Here is a 21,768-nt window from a genome sequence, read left to right as displayed (position 1 = left end):
CATTATTTTAGGCTAGCCTAAATTAGGTGATTGTTAGGCACATTTTTTCCACTGCGCTGACATTATAAATCATAACTGGGTAGCAAGGGTATGTCCCCAAGGCTAGTCAGAACTCCGGCTGCAAGAGACAAAAACCCAACTGAAGTAGCTTAAATTAAAAAGTTAGACTTCATGTGGTGCTCTCCAAAGGGAAGTCGAATAGAGATTAGGGGCACCTGTTCCAGAAACTGGAAAATCAGTAGATCTCTCACTCGCTCTTTTTTTTTTTTTTTCCTCTTTTCTGCTTCCCTTGGTATATCAGCTCTATCTTCTAAGACCAGGTTCTTCAATGCAACAATGACCATGGGTCTAGACTCCTGTGGGGACACATTCTTCTGTTTTCTGACAGGAGAGAAAACAGCATCTTCTACAGCAGTTCTAATGAGAAAAAAAAACAACAACAACAACTAAAGAGCAGTTAAAGTTATTCTGAAAAAAAAAAAAAAAAGATTATTCTCGTGGCTGTCCTCATGGTTAGAATAATAGCATGCCATGATTGGCTCAGTCTGGGTCACGATAGCCAGTGCTGGTCAGTGGGGTAGGAAATGAGATTCTGGGGGTATGAAAAAAAATTAGTTCCTATACCTCAAATACCTGTTGCCACAACAAACCGCTGGTACTAATCGTGACCGGAGAACTGAGCCCTGAATTTCTCTGCGCCTTGATTGTATCTGCTGGTTTATGAGAAGCCACCCAGACGAACATCCACGATCAGTGTACACTTCAGTCATCAAAGGAACAGTGCAGCCCATAAAGGTCAGTGGTGGGTGACGGGGAGAAGAGAAGAAATGACCATTGACCCCAACATGTCATTCCTCGACCTGATATATTCGAAGACCCGGCCTGTACCCCTCTGCGTGCCCTGCCAGGCGCCCTTCCACACACTGGCACATCATACTCGTCAAGGTGCATGGAGGTTACTGCCGTGGATGTCAGGATATTTAGTTACCACAGTTCCTGGGACTGTCATACTGTGCCCAAATTTGGAGTGTTCTGATATTTCAGGGGATCTTCCAACATCCTCAGAGACAACCCAAAGGAATATAGTTTCAGGACAAAAGCCAGCTTCTTTCTGACAATGACATGAAAATTACTTGAATCTGTCATGTCTTTTTAGTTGAAGCAAGAGGCTCATTTGAACCAGCCTCAATGCAGCTGGATAAAGTCGAAGTATTCCTGCTCCAGCAGCAAGATTACTCAATACACTGAAAAAACCCTCTTATTTCCTTATTTAAAAGAACAAATGGGAGTGATGATTGCAGTCAGAAGATATTAGTATTCCATTCACCTGGGCTCCATCTCCCAACACAAAGAATTTCTGTAATGCAGTTTGTATTATTGTCCAGGGATTTCCCATTCTTTTGATTAATTGGACCCTGAAAATGCACTTAAAGCTTTGATTCCAGAAAAGGAGACATTTATTTCCTTTAGAGCCCGATTCTTGCACAATACGTCTTAAAACCTGAGCATCATCCTCAACAGATTTTTTTTTAATGCGAAAATAAGCCAGACAGAGCTTCTCTTTGGTAATTTTCACACAAAGGGTATCTGATCTTCAAGCAAGCAGTCTTTCTTCACACACTCCAAATGGGGCTACACAGATTCCTATTTTGTAAAAGCAAACAGGACCAGCTGCCGTCAGCTAGAGAAATTTCAACTGTCCAAGAAAACATATAAAGGAATTTTGAATTCCATCCTATGTGTCCACATCCCTTTCTTCCGCATCAAAATGGCAGCTCTGATCACTGTCGTCAGGGTTTTCTGACTTCTCAGATTTGGTCTTTGCCCCTAATGCCCAGCATGGGCCCTTGATTGGCACGCCTTGACTTACAATTGGATTGTCCTTTGACTCAGAGAAAGGAAAACCTGTCTGCTTGTACATAAAACTTCAGGGGGTGCAGAGAGGGCAGGGGATCCAAAATGTTGGTGAGGCCAGCAAGAATGGATGTCATGTGACTGACACAGAGTAGAGGCTCAACTAAAGAGAACCTCTTTCTCTGCTTAGGTACCTATGGAAGCTCCCAAGACCCACCAGGCTCAGTGATTTTTCGGGTCTAGTCTGAGCCTGAGGACCTTCCAGTGTAGCTAAACCTATGCCAAATATATCTGCTAGATCAGAATGTCTGTGTACTACAAAACCATAATTTTTTAATCATTTTTTTAAAGATTTTATTTGTTTACTTGACAGAGAGATCGCAAGTAGGCAGAGAGGAGAGAGAAGGAAGCAGGCTCCCTGCCGAGCAGAGAACCTGGTGTGGGACGTGATTCCAGGACCCTGAGATCATGACCTGAGCCGAAGGCAGAGACTAAGCCCACTGAGCCACCCAGGTGCCCCAAAACCATATTATAATGCAATTATTAATCCACCCAGATTTTTTGAAAAATACACTCTACACATGTGCTTTAAAGCATGAGGTGTGCAAGATACTGATAGGTATATTCAACCCTCCAGAACCTTAGCGTTTCCTTGAAAAGACCCGACAAATGCATCTAGTAAAGATAACCCACGGTACGCAGTGGGAGAAAAGGAGATGCCGTTGCTGTCCAGCTCAGCTGAAAGCTCTCAGTTTTTTCACATTTCTAGATTATTCTAATTTCTGTGGACATTAAGTTTCATCAACCTAAGATCAGAAAAAAAAATATTAACCTTCCAGGTGATTATTCTAGGAAGAAATATTTAATATTTCTTTTCCTACTCAGAGACTTCATTAAGTGATGCTTTGTTAAGTTGAAATTTTGTTCCTCAATACCAGCCTTTGGAGACATAATCTTCCAGTTAGCACAGCAGACAAAATCAACCCAACAGTAGCTTTGGCTCTCAAACTCCCCAGAACTGGAAAAGAGAAGAGAACTGAGTTCTAGAAGGTTGAGGCCAAAATGATTCCGGGTTGGTGTTCTCAGTGCACTCTGGGAGAACAGGCTGCCCAGTCTTATGTAGTTAGCACAGATTAATTTAAGCTTTATTAAAGAATTGCATTCTTTAGCAATCTAAAAGCTCTACAGCAACCAAAGATTTTAAATGAACATGGGGTCATGGGAGTCTCGTAATGGGGAACTTATATCTGAAGAAAGACTATGCAGTACAAATAAGCTTTCTTATGTGGAGCTCTCTGGGTTTTAAAAATGTTGTGATCCTACTCTCAGAACACTGATTTCATATTAGTTGATGGCCTCTCTCAAGATTGCTTCCAAAACTTTTCTCTGTTGGCTGTTCTAAATCTCTTCTCTGCCTTCAATCCTTTCCCTACCCACTTTACTCCTACCCACCCTGCCCCCTATCTTTAACTTACCTCCTGTCAGCTCTGTACTTTTGATCCTGAATCATCAAATGATGAAAAGCCCTTGATTTGCAAAGGAAAATGTCATCGTTTCCCATTTTGAGAGTTTAGTACTGTCCCATTTTATGTCAAATGCTGTAGTTCCAACTCAGAACCTTAGAATATCACAATTTGTATTGATTACACAAACCTTAGGGATTTACCTATTGTGCTACACATAGAAAAGGGGTATTTCATTTTTTATTTGCATTGGAGCTATTCCTTTGATTTTTTTTTTTTTTTTCACAGAATTCCATCATAGAATTTTTCCATCTTTTACAGCAATAATCAAGGATTAGGAAAATTGTTTCATTGTGGTGAAGATTCAATCAATCTTTGTTATTATTTCAGCTGTTTAAATGAGACTATCTGCCCCAAAGTATGGTTATAAAAATATTATTTCTGTCTAATATTTCAAGCAGTTCTTTGCTACTTTTTTATTTTATTATTATTATTTTTTTAGCTATTTGCTATTTTTAGCTGTTGTTGTAGCCGAGAGTTCCACTTCTCATTAACTGGGTTGGTCACTGATTATAACTCAAAGTACACACAGAATTATTAAGTATAAATGATTCTGATAACCAAGAACACAAAATACCTTTTTCAATGGTATTTTCTTAATGTAATCCGGTAAGTTGATTGAGATAAATTGAATTATAATTTCAAATGTAGTGGAAAACAGAATGGATGATAAGTTAGTCGGTAGAAAGAGTACAATGGATCGAGAATGGGAAATTTGATAAACTTACTATTCAATTTCAAAACTCAAGTTTGGAACCTGCTCCCTCATTGCCAGATTCATGCTAGCAGACTGAAGAGAAGAATTGAGACAATTACCCACATGATTCAGACAAAAAATTAAGATCCAAACTCAAACAGTTTTGCCTCAATAATCTTGTGTTTGAATATTTTTTTGCCTGAATTTCTTGTCTCAGTTTGCCACTTCATTTTGTTAGGCTAGGTCTTCATTAAAAATTATTTTTACAAAATTTGAAAATAGCATCTTTTATTTTTGACTCGGATCTTATACTTAGCGCATTCGTTACTTTACATTCGAAAACTAACTTATCAGAAGTTCTTCAGTCCTATGGCCCTCGAAAGTTTTGCATTTTTTTCTGAAGCAATATAAAAAATGCTTATGGTGTGTATGCAAGCTGCTGTTTTAATTAACTTTCCTGAATTTCAAACATCTATATTTTACTCTCTTATATGCTTTTAACTAAGGTATAGTAGATGCATTTTTGCTTCGATACTAATTTAAGGTGTAATATTCATTTCTTTAGAGAACATTTTTGTTGTTGTGCATGCCTAGTGTTTTGTACGTTGTATATTGCATTCAGAATATTTTTTTCCTTCTCACCTATCCACAATGCAATGCCGTTCCCATGATGCACCTCTGCTTGCTGTTTACCTGTATGTTAATTCGCTTGAATCCCATTGGCCCACTGCCATCATGTGCTCGCTGCCTGTTATTAAAAGACTCAGTCGACTGCCAAAGCAATGAAGCGACCTCTCGAAGCATCTGTAGACCTGGTACTTTGACCTTTCACCTTTCGCTTTGCATGTAGCTTTTCAGAGAACCATCTGAGATTTGTATTACTTGTAAAATTGGTTGCAGACAATCATTATTATTAATTAATGGAGAAAATTCAATCAGGTGTTTAGCCATCTCATTTTCATATGTAATACGTGAAATAAATTAATCCTAACAAGTTTTAATACCTTTTGCAAAAGAGTGAAGCAAATTTAAATTACTTGCCTCGGAAAATACTCCTTATAATTCTTATTAACCTCTAAATCCAAGCAATTGCTATTTAGTTACTGAAGAGAATAGGTATTAATGATAACACAAATGCTTCTCCCCCACCCCTTAGAGTAGTTTAACTCATTTTAAAAGCTGAAAACATTTTTAAATTTTTTTTCCTTTATTTATTTATTTATTTTGTTGGTGTTGCTTGATAGTTTTTTCTTTTCCTTAGTTGAGATGCCACCGTTTTGGGTTACAGAAATCATGCTTTCGCTCTCAAATAACAAATCCTCACTCACCCGACATTGCCGCTGTTTAAATTAAGGTGCATGGCAGAGGCATCTCCTTAGCTGTCATTTTGAAAAAGAATGTCGTAGTTGATGATCTCTGCGGACCCTGGAGGTGTGGTTACTTTGAGTTATACATGTCTTATCCCATTCTCTGCCTATAGGCCTTTCCTCCTGGTGCTCTTCATCCCTTACCAAAGAGACAAGCACTTGAAAAAAGCAACGGTGCCAGCACGGTCTTCAATCCCAGCGTCTTGCACTACCAGCAGGCTCTCACCAGTGCGCAGCTGCAGCAGCACGCGGCGTTTATCCCGACAGGTGCGTGCCCCGACAGTCCCAAGTCCGTGTCCGTGTGCCCTTCCGGTCATGTGCTTCCTTCTCATTCCTTTAAGCTGTTCGGTGGCATCTAGTTTGCTTGGAAAGGTACAGTCAGTACAGCCTGAGACTCGTCATGGTCCTAAACTATCGAGCTAGATGTACTGTGCTCGGAATGAGAGCGAAAGGCTGCTAGGCTCCTACAGCCAAATATTTTGTAGAGTCCAGTGACAGACCGAACCCGTGAGAGGCAGAGAGCAGGGAGGCCTTTTTGTTTCTCGCATTTACACACGCTGTGTAAAATCGTTTATGTCAACGAGACCTTTTCTGTGTGACCATTGAGATTTGTCTTTAACCCTGAATGACCTAAAAATAGTAATTCCAGTAAGTACTAACCTGTTTTTTTTTTTCCTATTCCTGTTCCGAGCACTAAAAGAAAAAAAAAAAAAAGAGACAAGGCTATTCAAATTAAAGCAATCCTCTACTCATATTTGACATTCATCCTCTCTCTTTTGCCATCCTTCTCAACTTCACCAAGCGCACAAGTAGATAGAGCTCGTATCCTCGGTTTCTAAGCCAATGCCTGATAACAGTAACTGCTAAGGTCCATTAACTGCATCATTCCACTAAGAGATGAATTCTGTTAATCACAGAATCTCGAAGCTTAGAGGATTCTTCATGATCTCCTCAGGCAGGCGATTGTTTTACAGATGACAAAACTGAGGCCCCCTAAGTGGGAGGTGACTTCCCAAGGTGGCACAAAGAGCCGGCACCTAGTGTCCCTGTGACCAGTCCAGCCAACGTCCCATGACATGGCACTACCCAGCTTCCACACTTGGCATCACAGAGTCCTCCGTAGAGCTTGGGAGACTTATAAACCAGCAGATAGAAGTGAAGAAACAAAAGCATAATGCATGGCAGCCCTCCCCCATTTTTTACCCACCTCCCTGACCACAGACCTACGTACACCATATACAAACACAGAGTCACCTTAAATGGATCATGGTTTTGACTTCCTTGGTCTGCGTGAGAAGCAGGATGATAGTCTCAAAATAAATAAAATTTCCTAGTATTCAAAAAATAAAGAACCAGAGAATGACTTAGGCTTTTGTGAGGAGACTGTCCATTCAGTTCTTAGTTTTGAAGTCCAAACTGTCATCCCATGGGAGTGACTCAAAAGTAAATACAGATGAACAATAATTTTATCACAAAGAGCTTGTTGGTCCTAATCCACGTGGTTGGAATTTTCAGGTCTATTATCCTTCTCTTTAAATCCTGTAGCCTATTAGGAATTAACGTAGGAGGGAGTAGAAGAAATATTTCTGTGGTGTTTTTGTATAAAAGCTATACTTTGAAAACAGTGATCAACCTATTAATGATATTTATTATAGTAAACATATAAGTCATGTAAGCAAATTGTTCTTAGTGTTTAGTTTTCATATTTCCCTTCTGCTCTTCTCTTAAGGAGACTTACAAACCTGTAGGGTGAGTCTCTATGTCAGTGCTTAACTGGGGCTTCCCTCCTGGTGGATTACAGCCTTAGCCAGTGACATTTCAGAGCAGGTTTATAGCACCGCAGGACTTGTACTTGTAATCCACTGGATGTAACATGTTTGTAAAATAATTTCTAGTGGGTTAACTTACCTCGAGGTCTTCTATGATTTCCTTAAGTGTCTTACTTCATAGACCTCGTCACTAGGTATCGTAGGAGAAAAGAAGGTGGGAGGAATGTACCGAGGGGTAAAGCATAAAAGGACAAATGTGTTTCTGGAGATTGGGTAGCAGTTTCACTACCATTTCCTGGCAATGCCTTTGAAACCTTGGACCTAAGTTGTGTGAAAGTCTGAAGGCCTCTAACTCGTTTTTAACACTTCAGTCCAATAATGACAGCTCTGTTAAATCACTGCAGGAATCCTCATTTAAAAATCTTTCACCCGGAAACCATTTAAAGACTTCCAAAGCAAGAATGGATAAGCATCCCTTATGCAATGACCTGATTATTGTTGATGAAATGATTGTATCTAGGACGGGTGGGGGGGCTGTATGGGCTGCTGTGGTTGTGCACTTCCGCCCCCTGCTGGATCCTTTAAAAACTGTCCCAGTGTGTCCGGCAGCCCAGGGTTGTGTGGACTTTGGGAGCCCAAAAGTGGGTTCTAGCCTAATTCATTCCGTGAATTACAAGTGTTTCCATCTGTAACATGATATCAGTATCATAGTAAACAGCTATATCGCACTCATGCTTTGAAATGGTATTTCAGCTTCTAAGAAGTTTTCCCATGTTTTTCTTAAATGATGAAAGAAAAAACAATTAAATCAAAAGAAAGTTAGCATAATTGTTCCCCCATTTAAATCCCCAACAGAAATCTCAGTGTTTGTTTTGGCTATCGTTTTATTTTGGGCTTTCTTACTCATAAACCACATTTTCAACTCAATTTTAAAACAGTAATGACTATAATCATTCATTGTTAATCACTGTTGTCTTAAATCTCTGCAAATTAAGTAACAATGTTCAAAAATCATTTTTGCCGTTTGGTAGAAGATGGGCCCATTATTTTTAAAATGACAGAGTTTGATTTTTCTGTAAGTACTTTTATCAACAATGATCATATATATGAAACACAGAGCATCTTACATACTCCTGGAGGTTACTCTTTACTAAAAGGCCATTCATAGTGAAAATCTGGGGGTTGTTTTTTTTAAGATCCCTAATTTTTCTTTCATTTTTTTTGCCCTGAGGTATAATTAGTATATCACATCGAATTCGTTGCAGGTGTATGACATAATGGGTCAGTATTTGCAGACCGTGTGACGTGAGCATCACAGTCAGTCCACCTGCCATCTCTTCCACACAGTGGAGTTTTGCTATTATACGATATTATATGATATCATATATGATATACGATATCATACATTGACACCATGTGAATTTGGATTTTAGGAATTCGGCCTCCGGGATGTGGAGATAGGAATATGAAATACTGTTCAAAATACGGGATTCTTCTCCAAAACCATGCTTATATAATTATCACCTTGGCTGATGCCCTAGCTCGTTTGTAGTGGGTGAGACTTTTCCTTGTCTCCTTTTTTGATAGGGATTATTTTAATCTAGGAGTTAATACTTTCTCTTTGCTGCATTAGGCCAGTGGCAGAAACCACACACACTCACAAAAACAGCAGGGTTATAATTCTCGGCATTTCTCTGACAGGTTTATCGTGTTACTGTAAGTGTTCTTATAGGCATTGTCTCATTATTCTTCAAGATAGTTCTGCCAGTGGCAGGCATGACTATTTGCATTTTGCAGATGGAAAAACTGAGGCCGTGTGTCTGTGCTGCAGGGTGAATACATAATGCATGGAAATACGCAAAGAATCCTGACTCACAGATTCTAGAGTTGAAATATTTGTGCAACCGCAGCAGAGAACAGTTGAGAAGTTTCTGTGGATAGAATTAGTGCCTTAATGGAATGCTTCAGCTGCTCAGAACAGAAAGACCCACTGAGTCCCTCTTTGATTTATTTCATTATCTTGCGTGCACAGCATAAGTAAAACAAGGAAAAGCACTAGTATAATTATTGCCTAATGACCTGAAATCATAAGGTTACATAAGGTTTTCTATCACACACCTTGGTGAAAGATTTGTCCGTGTTTGGTGGAAACTGGACCTGTACAAAGATAGCAAAATTTATGCCCCCCCCCACTTAATTGGGCAAACAGTTCCTAAACACAGAGTAAGTTCTGAGTTCCAGATCCAGTAATGAGAATACAAAGGAGTTCAGAACTAGGAAAAACCAATATAGTGCTGAGCGTTAAGGGCCCCTTGGGGCACTTGCAAAGCTATTTGAGAGTGCAGAGAAAAGCAGTGTTCAGGCCATCAGCAAGTGCAGTGGGTGGTGGGGACAAGGGAAACTGAGAAAGAAGAAGAAGAAGAAGAAACTGAGAAGAAATTTGCTTAGGACTTTGAAAGGAAGATTTTAGCAGTGGCAGAACAGCATCCCAGGCCGGTGGGAGAGAGCCTAGGTTGGGCAGAACGTATTTGAGGGATTGCAAGCTGTTCATTTTAGCTGCAGAGCAAAATCCTGAAGGAGTAGGAAGAGGGTGCAGAGCAGAAAAGACAGGGAGCAGAATCTGACACTGAGTCAGACAGCCATGCACAGCCAAAGCTATGCATTTCTAATGTTTTTATCACTTTCAGACCACGGTGGGTGAGGGGCTCATCACATGAATTTGGTCAAGCATTTCAACCACATCCTGAACTGAAGCTGAAGTCACTTGTTCAGTCCCAGGTTAGCGTGGCTACAGAGGCTGGTGGTGGTGGTTTGCAACCCAGGGACATTCGCAGCCACGACACAGAAAAGAACCCCCCCCCACACACACACACACTGGAATGCAAGAGAATAGCAGAATTTGTATAGGGATGACTTTGAACCCAGCCACGGTTTTCTTTAAAATGAAGTCACTCACAAAGTGGGCACTTTCATACATTTTAGGAACCAAGTGCTCCCATTACACTCACTGATGACTAAGGACCCTCACTCAACCGATTGATCCCCTGTCAATCTGGGCCCCGGAAACCTAGACCAACATGAGTCCTGCCCTCCCAGAGTTGACAGGAGAGGAAGAGAGATGTCCAATAAATGTCAGTATAAATATATAACTTAAATGCTTTATAAGGCCAACAACTGGAAGAGTAGAATTCAGTAAGCTTGAAAATAATAAACTAATATAAATGGCAGATGGAGATAGGTAAAAGAACAATGGAATGGTTTTCTAAAGAATTGATACGTACCTTGAGACCAGGAAGATGAAAAGAGTGGGAGGAAGATTATTCCAGGCACAGGGGACAGCTTGTGGGAAGCCCAAAAGTAGGACAAAAGTGTGATGTGTTCAGTTCAAAGAAATGAAAGGCTAATCTGCCTGGGTCACGGTGCCCGCCCTCAGAGAAGGGTATGGAATGGAGCTGGGGAGATAGTCAGAGAGTGAACCATAGGGGGTCTTTATCCTAAACGCAATGAAAAAGCAGTGAATCATTTCCAGCACAGATGTGAACAGACCTGTATTTAGAAAGGTGTAGAGTGGAGCATATTAGGCAGGGGATGGGAATGCGAGCAGGAAGACCAGCTAGGACGTCATGACATGGCCCAGCCTAGAGATAATGGCGATCAGGACCTGAAGAGTGGCAGTAGAGATGTACAGACAGACCAATGTAAGATTCATTTTCAAAAGAGGATTGCTTTGGCTTATTGGTGAGCCAGAGCAGGGAACTTCAAGAGGGAAGGTAGATGCATAAATTTGGAAGCCTTGAGCTTATAGATAGTATTTAAATGCTGGATTGAATGATAGGCCCAGAAAAAGCGCAGAGTAGATGAAAAGGAACCAGAACTGAGTCCTGAAAAACTCCAGCATGTAAGATGTAGACTGTGTGTGTGTCTATGTATGTGGGAGGGGAGGACGGGGTCGGGTGGTATTAGAAAATCCAAGGGGAAAGAGTGGTTTATTATGGAGGGAGTGGCCAAGTGCTAAATGTTACCAAATTCGCGTTAGATGAAGATGGAAGAGATCCTACTGACTGCAGAAAGAGGGAGTTCTTGAGGACATTGGCAGTTGGAGGAGACCTGAATATGGAAGTCAGCTTGGAGAAGATTGAAGAGCATGTGGGTCAGGGAAGTGAAAATTTATGAGCAGGCAACTGTCCAGAAGTTTGTTTATGAAGATTAGAAAGATAGGGCTGGAGAAAGAGAAGGATTTTGAGGAGTGTGTGTGTGTGTGTGTGCGTGCGTGCGTGTAAAGGATTCATTGGCACACGTTTGCTGAAGAATCCATTAATAACCCAGTTAAATAGCCTCTGTCCCTAACTGGTTAACTTAGCCTGACCCAAATACAGATCAGGCAGAAAGTATCCCTCAGGTGTGGACAGTGCGGCAGAGAGAACACAGGTCTATGCCTCTCACATTCTTCACCTGGTATCTCAGAGGGCAGTTCTAAAACCCTAAGCGGGTTCACCCATTTGTTACAGAGACTTTTCATTCATTCATTAAAAACGAATCCTCTGTCACCTCCATGATACCCCATCTTCAGGTATGTAATCCTCAGCATACCTTGATTTTTAGCCTAAGGAACTGAACCAGAAGTAGATAATTCAGTTTTTCAGTGCTTTACCACGTAACATTTCTCTTCAGGGTCAGAATTTTCAGATTCAAGTACATTAATATGGCCACCACAGGGAAGGCAGCTATTCCGCTGGAGGGATTGAAATCTTCCTCCCTCCCCGTGCCACTTGGACACCAACCTGAGATTTCCTAGGAGTTTTGCCAAAGATCTCCCTCAGGGTTCACCTATTAGCCACCATGACACACTCGCTAGGCCCGGTCCTAAGTCTGCCCCAGCTCTGCATGGTTTTGCCTCTACGCTCTTTAGTCTCCTTTATTGTGATGAAAACAGATCATGTACACAGCCGGGTCGTTCTGTCACAAGAACATCAGTCTCCCTCCCTGTGCTGTAGGGCTTCCAGGCAATCATCTAAAAGTCACCTGACCCGTGAGGCTTTGATTTAGAGGATACAGAGTCTTAGCTACTGTTTTGATTTTCACATTGTTTTTAACACGAAACAACCAAACAAGCAAACACACGTTTAATGCAATAAGGTCAGTGTAATCCAACGAATAGAAACCCTGACCTGGATTTAGGAGTAGAATTCCAGCCTTACCCTCAGTCCCCACTATGCATGACCTTGGAGTAGTTCCTGTGCCTCAGATTTTTCATCTGTAAAATACCCACTTCCTACCTTGGAGGTTTACCTCGATGAGGTCTGTACAATACTTGGAGGTCTTAGAGGAAGGACACTCTCGACATTGTCACATGCCATTCTTTAGAAGAATCATGTCGACGGAGCCAAGTAAAAAAAGTGAAAAGTATCGAAGGAGTGAGCTTTGAGTAATATTGGCTTCCAACAAGTCAGAGATATTTGTCTCTATACTAAAAACGTGAATAACTCTAAGGACTGTGTTAACTAACCCTACTGATTTCTGCTTGTGCTTCAATCTCACTTTGAATGTTAACTCTAAACCGCTAACCTGTTTCTTTCCCTTTATTCACTTTTTCCACCTGCCATTGCATGACACGCAGGGTCAGTTTTGTGCATGACTCCCGCTACCAGTATTGGTAGGTTTCAACCTTTTTTTATTTGTATTTTTCTATTATGTACAGTACCTTCACTTGCTTGAAATTTATTTCAGAGATGGTAGAAATGCTTTAGGCGATGGTAGCCCTGAAGGCTTTATTTGGCTTTAGAGTTAATGTATAGGTTTTTTTTAAGATGTATTTTTGTATTATTTAAGAAAATAATCGTTTTAATGTGACAAGAATAACCACTGTGCTAGAACAGCCACTGCCAGACATAAAACCACAAGTACTGCTTTTTAATGATCTGTATTTTGTTTCTCTTTAGAGTTTATACGGTTTAGTGTAAGAGGAAATAAAAAGCTGACTTTATCAGAAAGGCAGGCTAATTTCATCAATGTTTTAAAGTTTCATAGTGGTGTGCCTTTATCTCCTCTTTGCTGTGTGTTAGAGTTATCAGAGTTTCCCAGAAGTATTTATTTTTAAAAATTATAAATGGATGTATTTTGAAAACAACTGTCTGAATTGCCTTGTTTTAGCATCCTTTTTAATTATAAGTGTCAATTTATTTGTGGTGATTATTTGGACGTTAGCCCCCCCCCTTAGATGTTAAATTTTAATACCATATCGTTATCTCTACACATCCAGTGCCTTGGTAGAAAAGTCTGTCTTTAGGACGTATGGATGCGTTCCATTGAGAATAAAGAGAAATTAACATCGGCCAAATTTGCCTGGCTATTTCGCAGTAACTACGTCAGAATTTATGTCAAGGCCACGATTTTTGCTCTACTGTTTATTAATCCAGGATAAACCCCAACCTCCAGCAATTTCAGTTCAAAAAAAGCAGTCCCTAATTGACAAAATGTTCAATTGAACCGCAGTTAATTCCAGAGACCATCCTACCCCAAATTAGGCCTACGTGTTGAGCCTTGGATGTTTTAGAATGACAAAAGCCGAGTATCCCATAGTCTTACTTCTTTGGACGTTACAGTTCACATTTTTGGAAGAGACCTATTAGTACCTACAACCGTAGGCTCCAAATTGGGAATGATAAATTGTCATAAGTAAAAATGTCAATAAATACATCAACCAAAGTAGTCTGCTTTGGCCTTTCTGGGAATCACTGATTATGTTTTAAAACTTCCTTTAATTGTACTTGTAATAAGCTATTTTCCCTTTTTTATTTCTCTCCCATGCTTCCTTGCTTTGCATTGTGATTGCATGCCATCTGCTGGTTTAACCCATGATGGCTTGCTGCTCTGATATTCACCATGCCAAAATACCACTTCTATTACCATAATGCTACACCCTCCTGTTCATTGCTCCCATGGTTCCCCTCCTGAAAGTACCCATGATGCACAGCGCTACGTCAGCCACTGTCTCTGCAGCAACAACTCCTGCAACAAGTGTCCCCTTCGCAGCAACAGCCACAGCCAATCAGGTTTGCTCCTTTTAAAGCTTTCTTTCACAAATCCCAAACTCTAAATGAGTGCTGATATTTAAAAAAAAAATTCTCAGTGAGAATTTTTTTTTCATGTTTATCCATCAAATTTTATTTTTTTAATTAGTTTATAGCAAGCATTTATGGACAGGTTGCACTTATTTAGAGTTAACATTTACTGCAAATAATGATGTAGCTATGTTTTGTGTTGCACTGTTTGTTTTCGTACCTAATATTGTGTAATTAACCTGACAGGCTTCAATTCCTTTTAGTACAGCATTTACGTATCCAGTGGTTTGTGAATTGCCAGAGAAAAATCGTAAAAGCTCGCCCGTGGGTGCTTGAAAACTGGCTCTATTTCGATTCCGTTCATTCAGACCCCGTGATCTCTGTTGGGGAGGAAAAAGAAAATTCTCCTCTTAGAAGTCTCCCCTTTTGCCTTCGTGTCAAATTTAAGGTCTGAATAATGCTTGTCAACATCTCGCCTTGGTCGCTTGTGCCCCCAAAGTCACTGGTTCCCACTTCACAATTGGTCCAGATTCTGGTGTAAGAGCCACGGCATGCTGGAAGAGGAGTGCGGGGCGCTGAGTTCACAAAGGCTGGATATAACTGAGTAGGGCTGTTTAACTCTGTTGGTTTAACGCATGTGCCAGGAAGACCGCGGATGTCCTGTTTCTCAGTGAGAACCAATTGGCCATTTTCCACTCTGTAATCACAGGCTGACTGTACCCCTAACCCCAGCCAGCCAGCTCGCAGTCTTGTGCTCCTGGCACAGGAGCTGCGCATGAAGATGGGTGAGCGTCGACCCGCCCGAGCTCGCCTAGAGAAACGCATTATTACGCATGCTTGCCCTTCATACAAGAGCAATGGTTTCGGCTTTGTTCTTAGCTTAATTTTTTTTTTTTAAATCAACTTTACTGGTAAAAGAGACATAGGAGTGAGCAGGAGGGAAGATCCGAGCTAATAGGAGAAATTGGGAGAGATCATGTCGGGGCATCAGTGGTAGGTTCCACACTGCCTTCTACAGAGGGGAAAGGCTGATTCATACTTTCTACATTCAAGTGAATAAGTGATGCCAGGGCCGTAGGTTTCATCCCTGGAAAGACGAGCGTGAGTGCACTTGAATGAAGCAATACTAGTGAAACCCCCTGATAGTTCTGACTGTGTCCTCTGAATTGTGTTGAAGGAGGAAAGGAGGAGGAGGGGGGAGGGCAATCCCACGTGTGCTCTCAGAGGCAGATATAAACTGTTGCTAATTCTTTAGCTCTTCACCTGCCACCTCAAAAATTCCAGGTTACCTCTAAGGAAAGCCAACTCAGCCTCCAAACAGATATAACAAAGAATAGCAAATACGTTTTTTAAGCTGGGAATAGTCAAAAGAAATGATGGGATGGAAGAGAGAGAGAAAGTTTGCATCCTTCCATTACTAGGTTCAAAGCACCCCTTTCATTTGCTCGTTCGTTACGAGGAAGCTAGATATTTGGATATTTATGTGTAAGTCCTGTCTTCTTGAACCACATTTTTGTGGTTTCTTGACAGAATTTTGGTGACAAAGTCCTTTCATAAGAGGACAACTATAACATAGTAGTATTCATTATGATGGCAAGTTGGGACACCTTTATTTATTTTAGAGAGGGAGAGAGAGAGAGAGAGAGGGAGATTGCCTGTGGGAGCAAGCGCATAGCAGGGAGGGGCAGAGGGAGAGACCAACTTTAGCAGACTCCATGCTGAGTGTGGAGCCCGACATGGGGCTCAGTCTCAGGATCCTGAAATGAGGACCTGAGCTGAAACCAAGAGTCGGACATGTGACTGACTGTGCCACTTGGGCGCCCAGCAAGTCAAGCACTTCTAATACTGAGAAATCTTTCTTAAGAATGGAAAGGAAGTCAAAATAAAGGAATACTTTGGAGTTTGAGGATAAATTCCATTATTATGATAAATATTTAATCACATATCATAAATATTTCTTCCAGCCTAATGATTTTTGGGGCTCCCTTTGGTGGAAAAATAATTGGAGAGTTTGTGGGCATGTATGTGTAGGTTTGTGTGTAGGGAAGCAGGAGGAGGGATCATGGGACACGCAAAAGCTAAAATATATCATTTTAGAGCAGACTGCCGTTGATAAAGGAACTAACAGGTTTAACTTCAATTACACTTAAATATTATTAAAGAGGTACCAGACGTAGCTTCGAGAATCCTAGACCCTGTATTTTGCAGTTTATTGGATCTAAGAATTGCTGGATTGCACTTAAGTGATGAAGAGGAGAAATCCTTTAGCAGCTCTTGGTGAAAACCACAGAAAAAGAAATAGTCATAAATACAAATTTTTCAGGCGTAATATGTTTTACGTAATTTCAACAAGTTTCAAAGAGCAAAGCAGCTGCAAAAGAACTTAGAAATCTTTCCAGAGCTCCTGAAGTCAGAGATTGCTGATGACTGTGACATGACAAATTATCCTTTTGTTAATTTCACCCTTTAAACTCAGATGGAATCATATCTGCGTGAACGAGGTGTCATTTAAATGCAGTAGGTCTCAGTTTCCTCCTTTGTGAAAGGAAGCCTGGCGTTAGGTTACCTCCGAAGTCCCTTCTAGTCCTGAGATCCTGCAGACCTGTGGTCGCACTGTTGTTCTGCTGGACCCAGAGTCTGGGATGATAGAAAGGCAGACACTAGCAGACCTGGCAAGTAGAGGTAGGAATTTCAGACCTCAGGGTGTGCTAAGCATCCTGCCTCCTTTTTCCTCCGTGGAGTCATCTGTCTTTAACACAAAACGTGCTGGAGTTTTGACAGTCTTTCAGTTCATTGGATCAATTTAGACCGTTCAAATAGCACAAACCTCATAGGTATGTGTAATTAGATCCAAGTCATTCATAGACAACAGAAGTTAGACCAGAACATCCCAAGACAGATCCTCAGTCCAGTTTCCTTTACATGTCAGCCCCTGGTGAGCCAAGATGAACAAGCCACAGAGCCGTAAATTCTATCCTCAGGGCTTCCTTGAGGTGCCGGCAATGAAAGTTTCAGCTGAACTTACACTTGAAGCTTGAAATTCAACGAAGACAAAATCCAAATACTTTGGGGAACTATAAAACAATTGCTTGGCTCTGGGCATAGATATGGAAACAAAAATATAATAAACACATTTACTAGCAATGACTTCTTTGGACCTTAATATACAAATTGTATTTAATGATTTTACTATTACCTAGTTTTATTATTTACAAATGACTTGTTACTATTCTATTGGTTTCTCTCTCATATGACATATTACATACTACATTATATATCATACCATATGTTTTATATTATATGAGAGAGGGTATTTATGTACAGAGAGACTTTCTTATTCCTTACGGCAGTCTCATGAGGACAACCTTGGTCATCTCTATTTTATAGGTGGTAAAACCGAAACAGAGTTTAACTAAGTTGGCCAAAGTTAAGCACCTAACAAATGGTCTTGCTGGAACTGAATCCTAGGCAGTTTGGTTCCAGAAGCCTTAATCTTCATCACCATGCTATACCATCTTTCTCATCATTCTAAATACACAAAGGTCACTTCTTTCCCCAATTACAACTATCTTGCACGTGAGACCCAAGAGCAGCACAGTGTAAAGGGGTCTCAGCTCAAACCAAGGTCACTCCGAAGCCAGGGAGATGAACCGAGCCGGAGGCTGGCTTCGAGCCGGAGATGTAGTAACCGGCTCCCACCTAGAACCCTCTAGCAGTTATATATTAATTGTAATATGTAACCATATGTGAATATTCTGTGTGAGATCGTAACCAGTGAGGAGACTGAAAATGACGAGCAGTATCTGTACACGGAAAATGAGAAGGAGGAAGATAAGAAGTCAAAAAGAGTTCATCATTAGTCCTAGTGAAGCAGGCTCATGGGCTTGTTCTCTGTGACTCACTGCCCTAGACCTTACTCTGAGTTCGGCCCATCAGCCAACAAATGGCTTGGCAACAAGGAAAATCAGAAAGGAAAATGAGAATACCGTATAAATCAGTCCGTTTCAGCCTCACAGATGGTCAGAATGTGTAAGGCTCTAGATGCCTATAGTGGGACAGATTTCATCTCGGGATACATTAAAAGACATACAGATCGCTCAGCATACTGGGTTACCCAGTTTTTTCATATTGTAAGATATTTCATTTAACAAAACGAGTACAGATGGAAATTCCTGTAACTTGAATTCTTATAATAGTCTGTGCTGTCATTGCTTTATTGGCTTTTATTTCAAAACTACATCTGTCTCGAGGGGAGAAAATAAATTCCAAATAACTACATTTTAAGTATCAGCCTGTTCATCTATATACAGAGTTTCTTCATTTTACCTAATAACGTCCTTGAAGGCCCAGTTAAAATACAGTCTGTGTGTCGAGGCTGTCCCTGCACCCCGGCAGGTAGACATGCTTTCTCCGGCCCCTGAGTCCTTCAAGGACTCCACCCATGCGCTCCTCTGAGCGTCTTTGCCCAAAAGACAGGAGGGCAGGCTCCCACACGCAGGCGGGCAGGGAAGTGTACAGTCGAGGCCGAGATCCAACAGTCTGATGGGTCAGGGCTTCAGTGTGCAGGGCTGGCTGTAGCCGGCTCTGATCCTTCAATGCCAAGGCAGAGGCTTTTGCCTGATTGGGCCAATGAAGGTCTTCAGGAAGGATAGTGACAGCACAGAGCTCTGGGGAAAATGAGCAGACAGATCTGAGGCACGAGAGTCTGTGGAGACCAGTGAGGGGTTTTAACAAGAGCTAAACTGAGCGGTGGCCCCTGGTAAAAGTCTCCTCTCCCTTGCCTCTGCCCCTGACGTGGAGTGTTATTTTGAACCCAACACAAATGGACAAACTCTTTCATACTATGGCAAGACCCATCCCAGTAAATGTCCCTTGGCAGAAAAAGAAATTTGGGCTGACAGGAAGGGTTAGCCACAGGAAGTCGCCCCCGAAGGACTTGAGCTCAGTCCCTTCAGGGACCGCAGTTGAATGCACTCATTGGTCAGATGTCTCCAGTGTGCTTACCCCTGATGTGTGGCTTCCCCCTTCTTACCTCAGTGACACTTCAGAGCCATGAAAGCTCAAAGACCCCCCCCCCAAGCCTTTGCTCAGAAGAAAGAGTCCCTCTAGATGTGGAGTGAATAGTCATTGCCCATGTTCTACAGTGAGGGCTTATGGGGACAGTGAGGACAGTTGTCCATCTAATTCATTTTGGGAACTGAGCCTGTGCTGGGAAGAAAAATTCTTACCCTTGACTATTAGGAAACTCTTTATGGAGCACCCATACTTTCAAAGTATGTGAAAGTACTTTCAAAGCTTGTGAAAACAAATTCTATTTCTGGCAAGATGTGAAAAAAAAAATCACATCTACAGAAAGTGATGATTGAGGTTTTAAAATTATGACCTCTAGGTCTTGTCACATGTTCTGAACACTCCCCCAGAGATGAAATCCATTCAACAGAAAGTTGAACTGAGAAGAGTTTATTGAAAATTAGTTAATAATATACACACATAACCCTCTATTTATTAGAATATTTTATAAGCCAGAAAATCTCATTTTTCACACCTGCCCGGCATAAATTTACTGTATATGATAATCAATGGCAACAATATTGTAGCAAAAAAATAAAATAATTACATGCAGCAAGATTCATGTTATGTTTTATCAAGCCTGCTACAGATAACTTGAGAGGGAAGAAAAAAAGCTTCCAACCATCAGATTTTACTTCTATCTCACAAATAATTGTGCATAAAACTATTTGCATAAGGATTTGCAGATACGTAAGTTAGCCTGTACTAACCAAGAAATCTAGAAGGGTAAGGTCATGTTTTACTTAAACTCTCATCTCAAAGAGTTTTATAGCACATCTCTTATGCAAAGCCATCTGTCAGGACTATATTTGGATAAATGTAGGAGGCATTAAACATCCCCCACTATTCACCACTTGACCCATTTGGAGCCTGTTTTTTTAATTTATTTTATTTTATTTTATTTTATTTCCATAAGAAAAATCTTGGTTCTGCAAAGCCTTGGCAGGGGGTGGGGAGGAGGCTTCTGTGAAATTCCTCTGCTGAACACAGAGTAGTAACTGGCCTCCACAAACAGAAGCTCAGAGTCCTCCTTCTTCCCTGTTTGCTGGTTCCCAGGGACAGATAATTATGCAGAGCAGCTGGGGCCCAACTAGACTGCACTCCAGAAAGACCCAGACAGCAAATGTCAAAATCCAGCCCCAATGGCTAGTACTCGGGTAGAGACATCTATCCCAGCAATAGACTCCAGACTGCAGAAGCTGCTTAGCCATCATTAACTTGTTGCCGATGTTCTAACTACAGAAGGGGTTCCATTTCAGGAATGGATTGGGTAGCTTCAAATGAGGCAGAATTGTCCCGTCAAGTATTTTGTGGAGAACAGCAGCAGTGAGTAAGAGTGTGTGTGTGTGTGTGTGTGTGTACGCACGTGTGCCTGTGCACATGCACATGGGTGTGTGGAGACGGGAACCTGCCCTATCTCTTCACGTAAAAAAAATAAATGAATTTCTTGAAATTGTGTTATTTGCATTCAGTGAACGCTGTTGGTCACAGCTACTGGCATGATGAACGTGAATGCCCTGTGCAGTGTGGCGAGGGCATCGGGAACCAGACTTGGCATCAGGTGTGGTCAGAACATCTTTGGAGGAGAGGTGGGTCTTGGATCTCAGAGAGCCAAACAGACGCAGATTATGTTTTCTCTTCAAGAAATCAGAAAAGAAGAGGGCAGTAGACCTTTCCGTTTTCTGCCTCCAAAGCCGCTGCTTTGCAGGACTAACTACCGTGAGGTTTAATTAATAAATGTATCTGCAGACTCTGAGGGAAGGCTAAGTTAGTTATGTAAGTGTTGTCATCTAGTACATTTCCATTGTTCATGAATAATTTACACCTCATGGTTAGACACTTGGGTAGAATTCTTTTGTAGATTGCACCTAAAGACATAATATCAGCTCTAGTTTTATACAGCTGAAGAGAAAATGTCAAGGGTCCTTATGTGGAACTTGACTGCCTGGTGGATTGTCCTGCTTATTATACCTCAAATCCCATCCTCTTTTGCATTTTGATGGAAGCTGGGGGGACTCTTTTTAGACGGAGAAGTTCTTTGCCCAGGAGTATATGGGCTTTTGTGGATGGTAATAAAATCATGTCCAACCTTCCTAATTTGGGGTTTTTCTCTTCTGAGCAGAATGAATGATGTACAATTCATGCAGTATATGTGTTTATTTCAGCTCTAGATCCCTAAGGAACGAGAGTCGAGCTACAGGGCAGGAATTCAGATCCATGTTCAAGGATTGAAAGATAAATGGGGTCTCAGTCTTTTCTTTATTTTATTTTTTAAGATGATGTTTATTCATTTGGGAGACAGAGAGCAAGAGCACAAGCAGGGGGAGAGGCAGAGGGAGAAGCAGAGTCCCTGTTGGGTTTGGAGCCTGACCTGGGGCTCGATTTCAGGACCTGGAGATCATGACCTGAGCCGAAGGCAGACGCTTA

The 21,768-nt window shown here is 41.2% G+C and overlaps 1 protein-coding gene across 9 annotated transcripts in view; it reads left to right on the top strand.

Moving 5' to 3' along the window:
• MBNL2 (muscleblind like splicing regulator 2) overlaps positions 1 to 21,768 on the top strand; it is a 157,336-nt gene that overhangs the window by 117,734 nt on the left and 17,834 nt on the right. For 2 of the 9 annotated variants that reach the window (XM_032864130.1, XM_032864131.1), the window contains 3 exons: positions 4,836 to 4,889; positions 5,555 to 5,708; positions 12,828 to 12,863. In XM_032864130.1, coding sequence (XP_032720021.1) covers positions 4,836 to 4,889; positions 5,555 to 5,708; positions 12,828 to 12,863 — 244 coding nt within the window. Of the gene's footprint in view, positions 1 to 4,835; positions 4,890 to 5,554; positions 5,709 to 12,827; positions 12,864 to 14,167; positions 14,263 to 21,768 lie in introns of all 9 variants that reach the window. The other 7 variants (XM_032864132.1, XM_032864136.1, XM_032864135.1 and 4 more) reach the window with 7 other exon arrangements.

This window comes from Lontra canadensis, unplaced genomic scaffold (assembly GCF_010015895.1).
Source record: "Lontra canadensis isolate GAN:19392208 unplaced genomic scaffold, GSC_riverotter_1.0 scaffold26, whole genome shotgun sequence".
NCBI lineage: Eukaryota > Metazoa > Chordata > Mammalia > Carnivora > Mustelidae > Lontra > Lontra canadensis.
The sequence above is the reverse complement of the archived record's forward strand: the minus strand, read 5'-3'. Positions and strand labels throughout refer to the sequence as shown.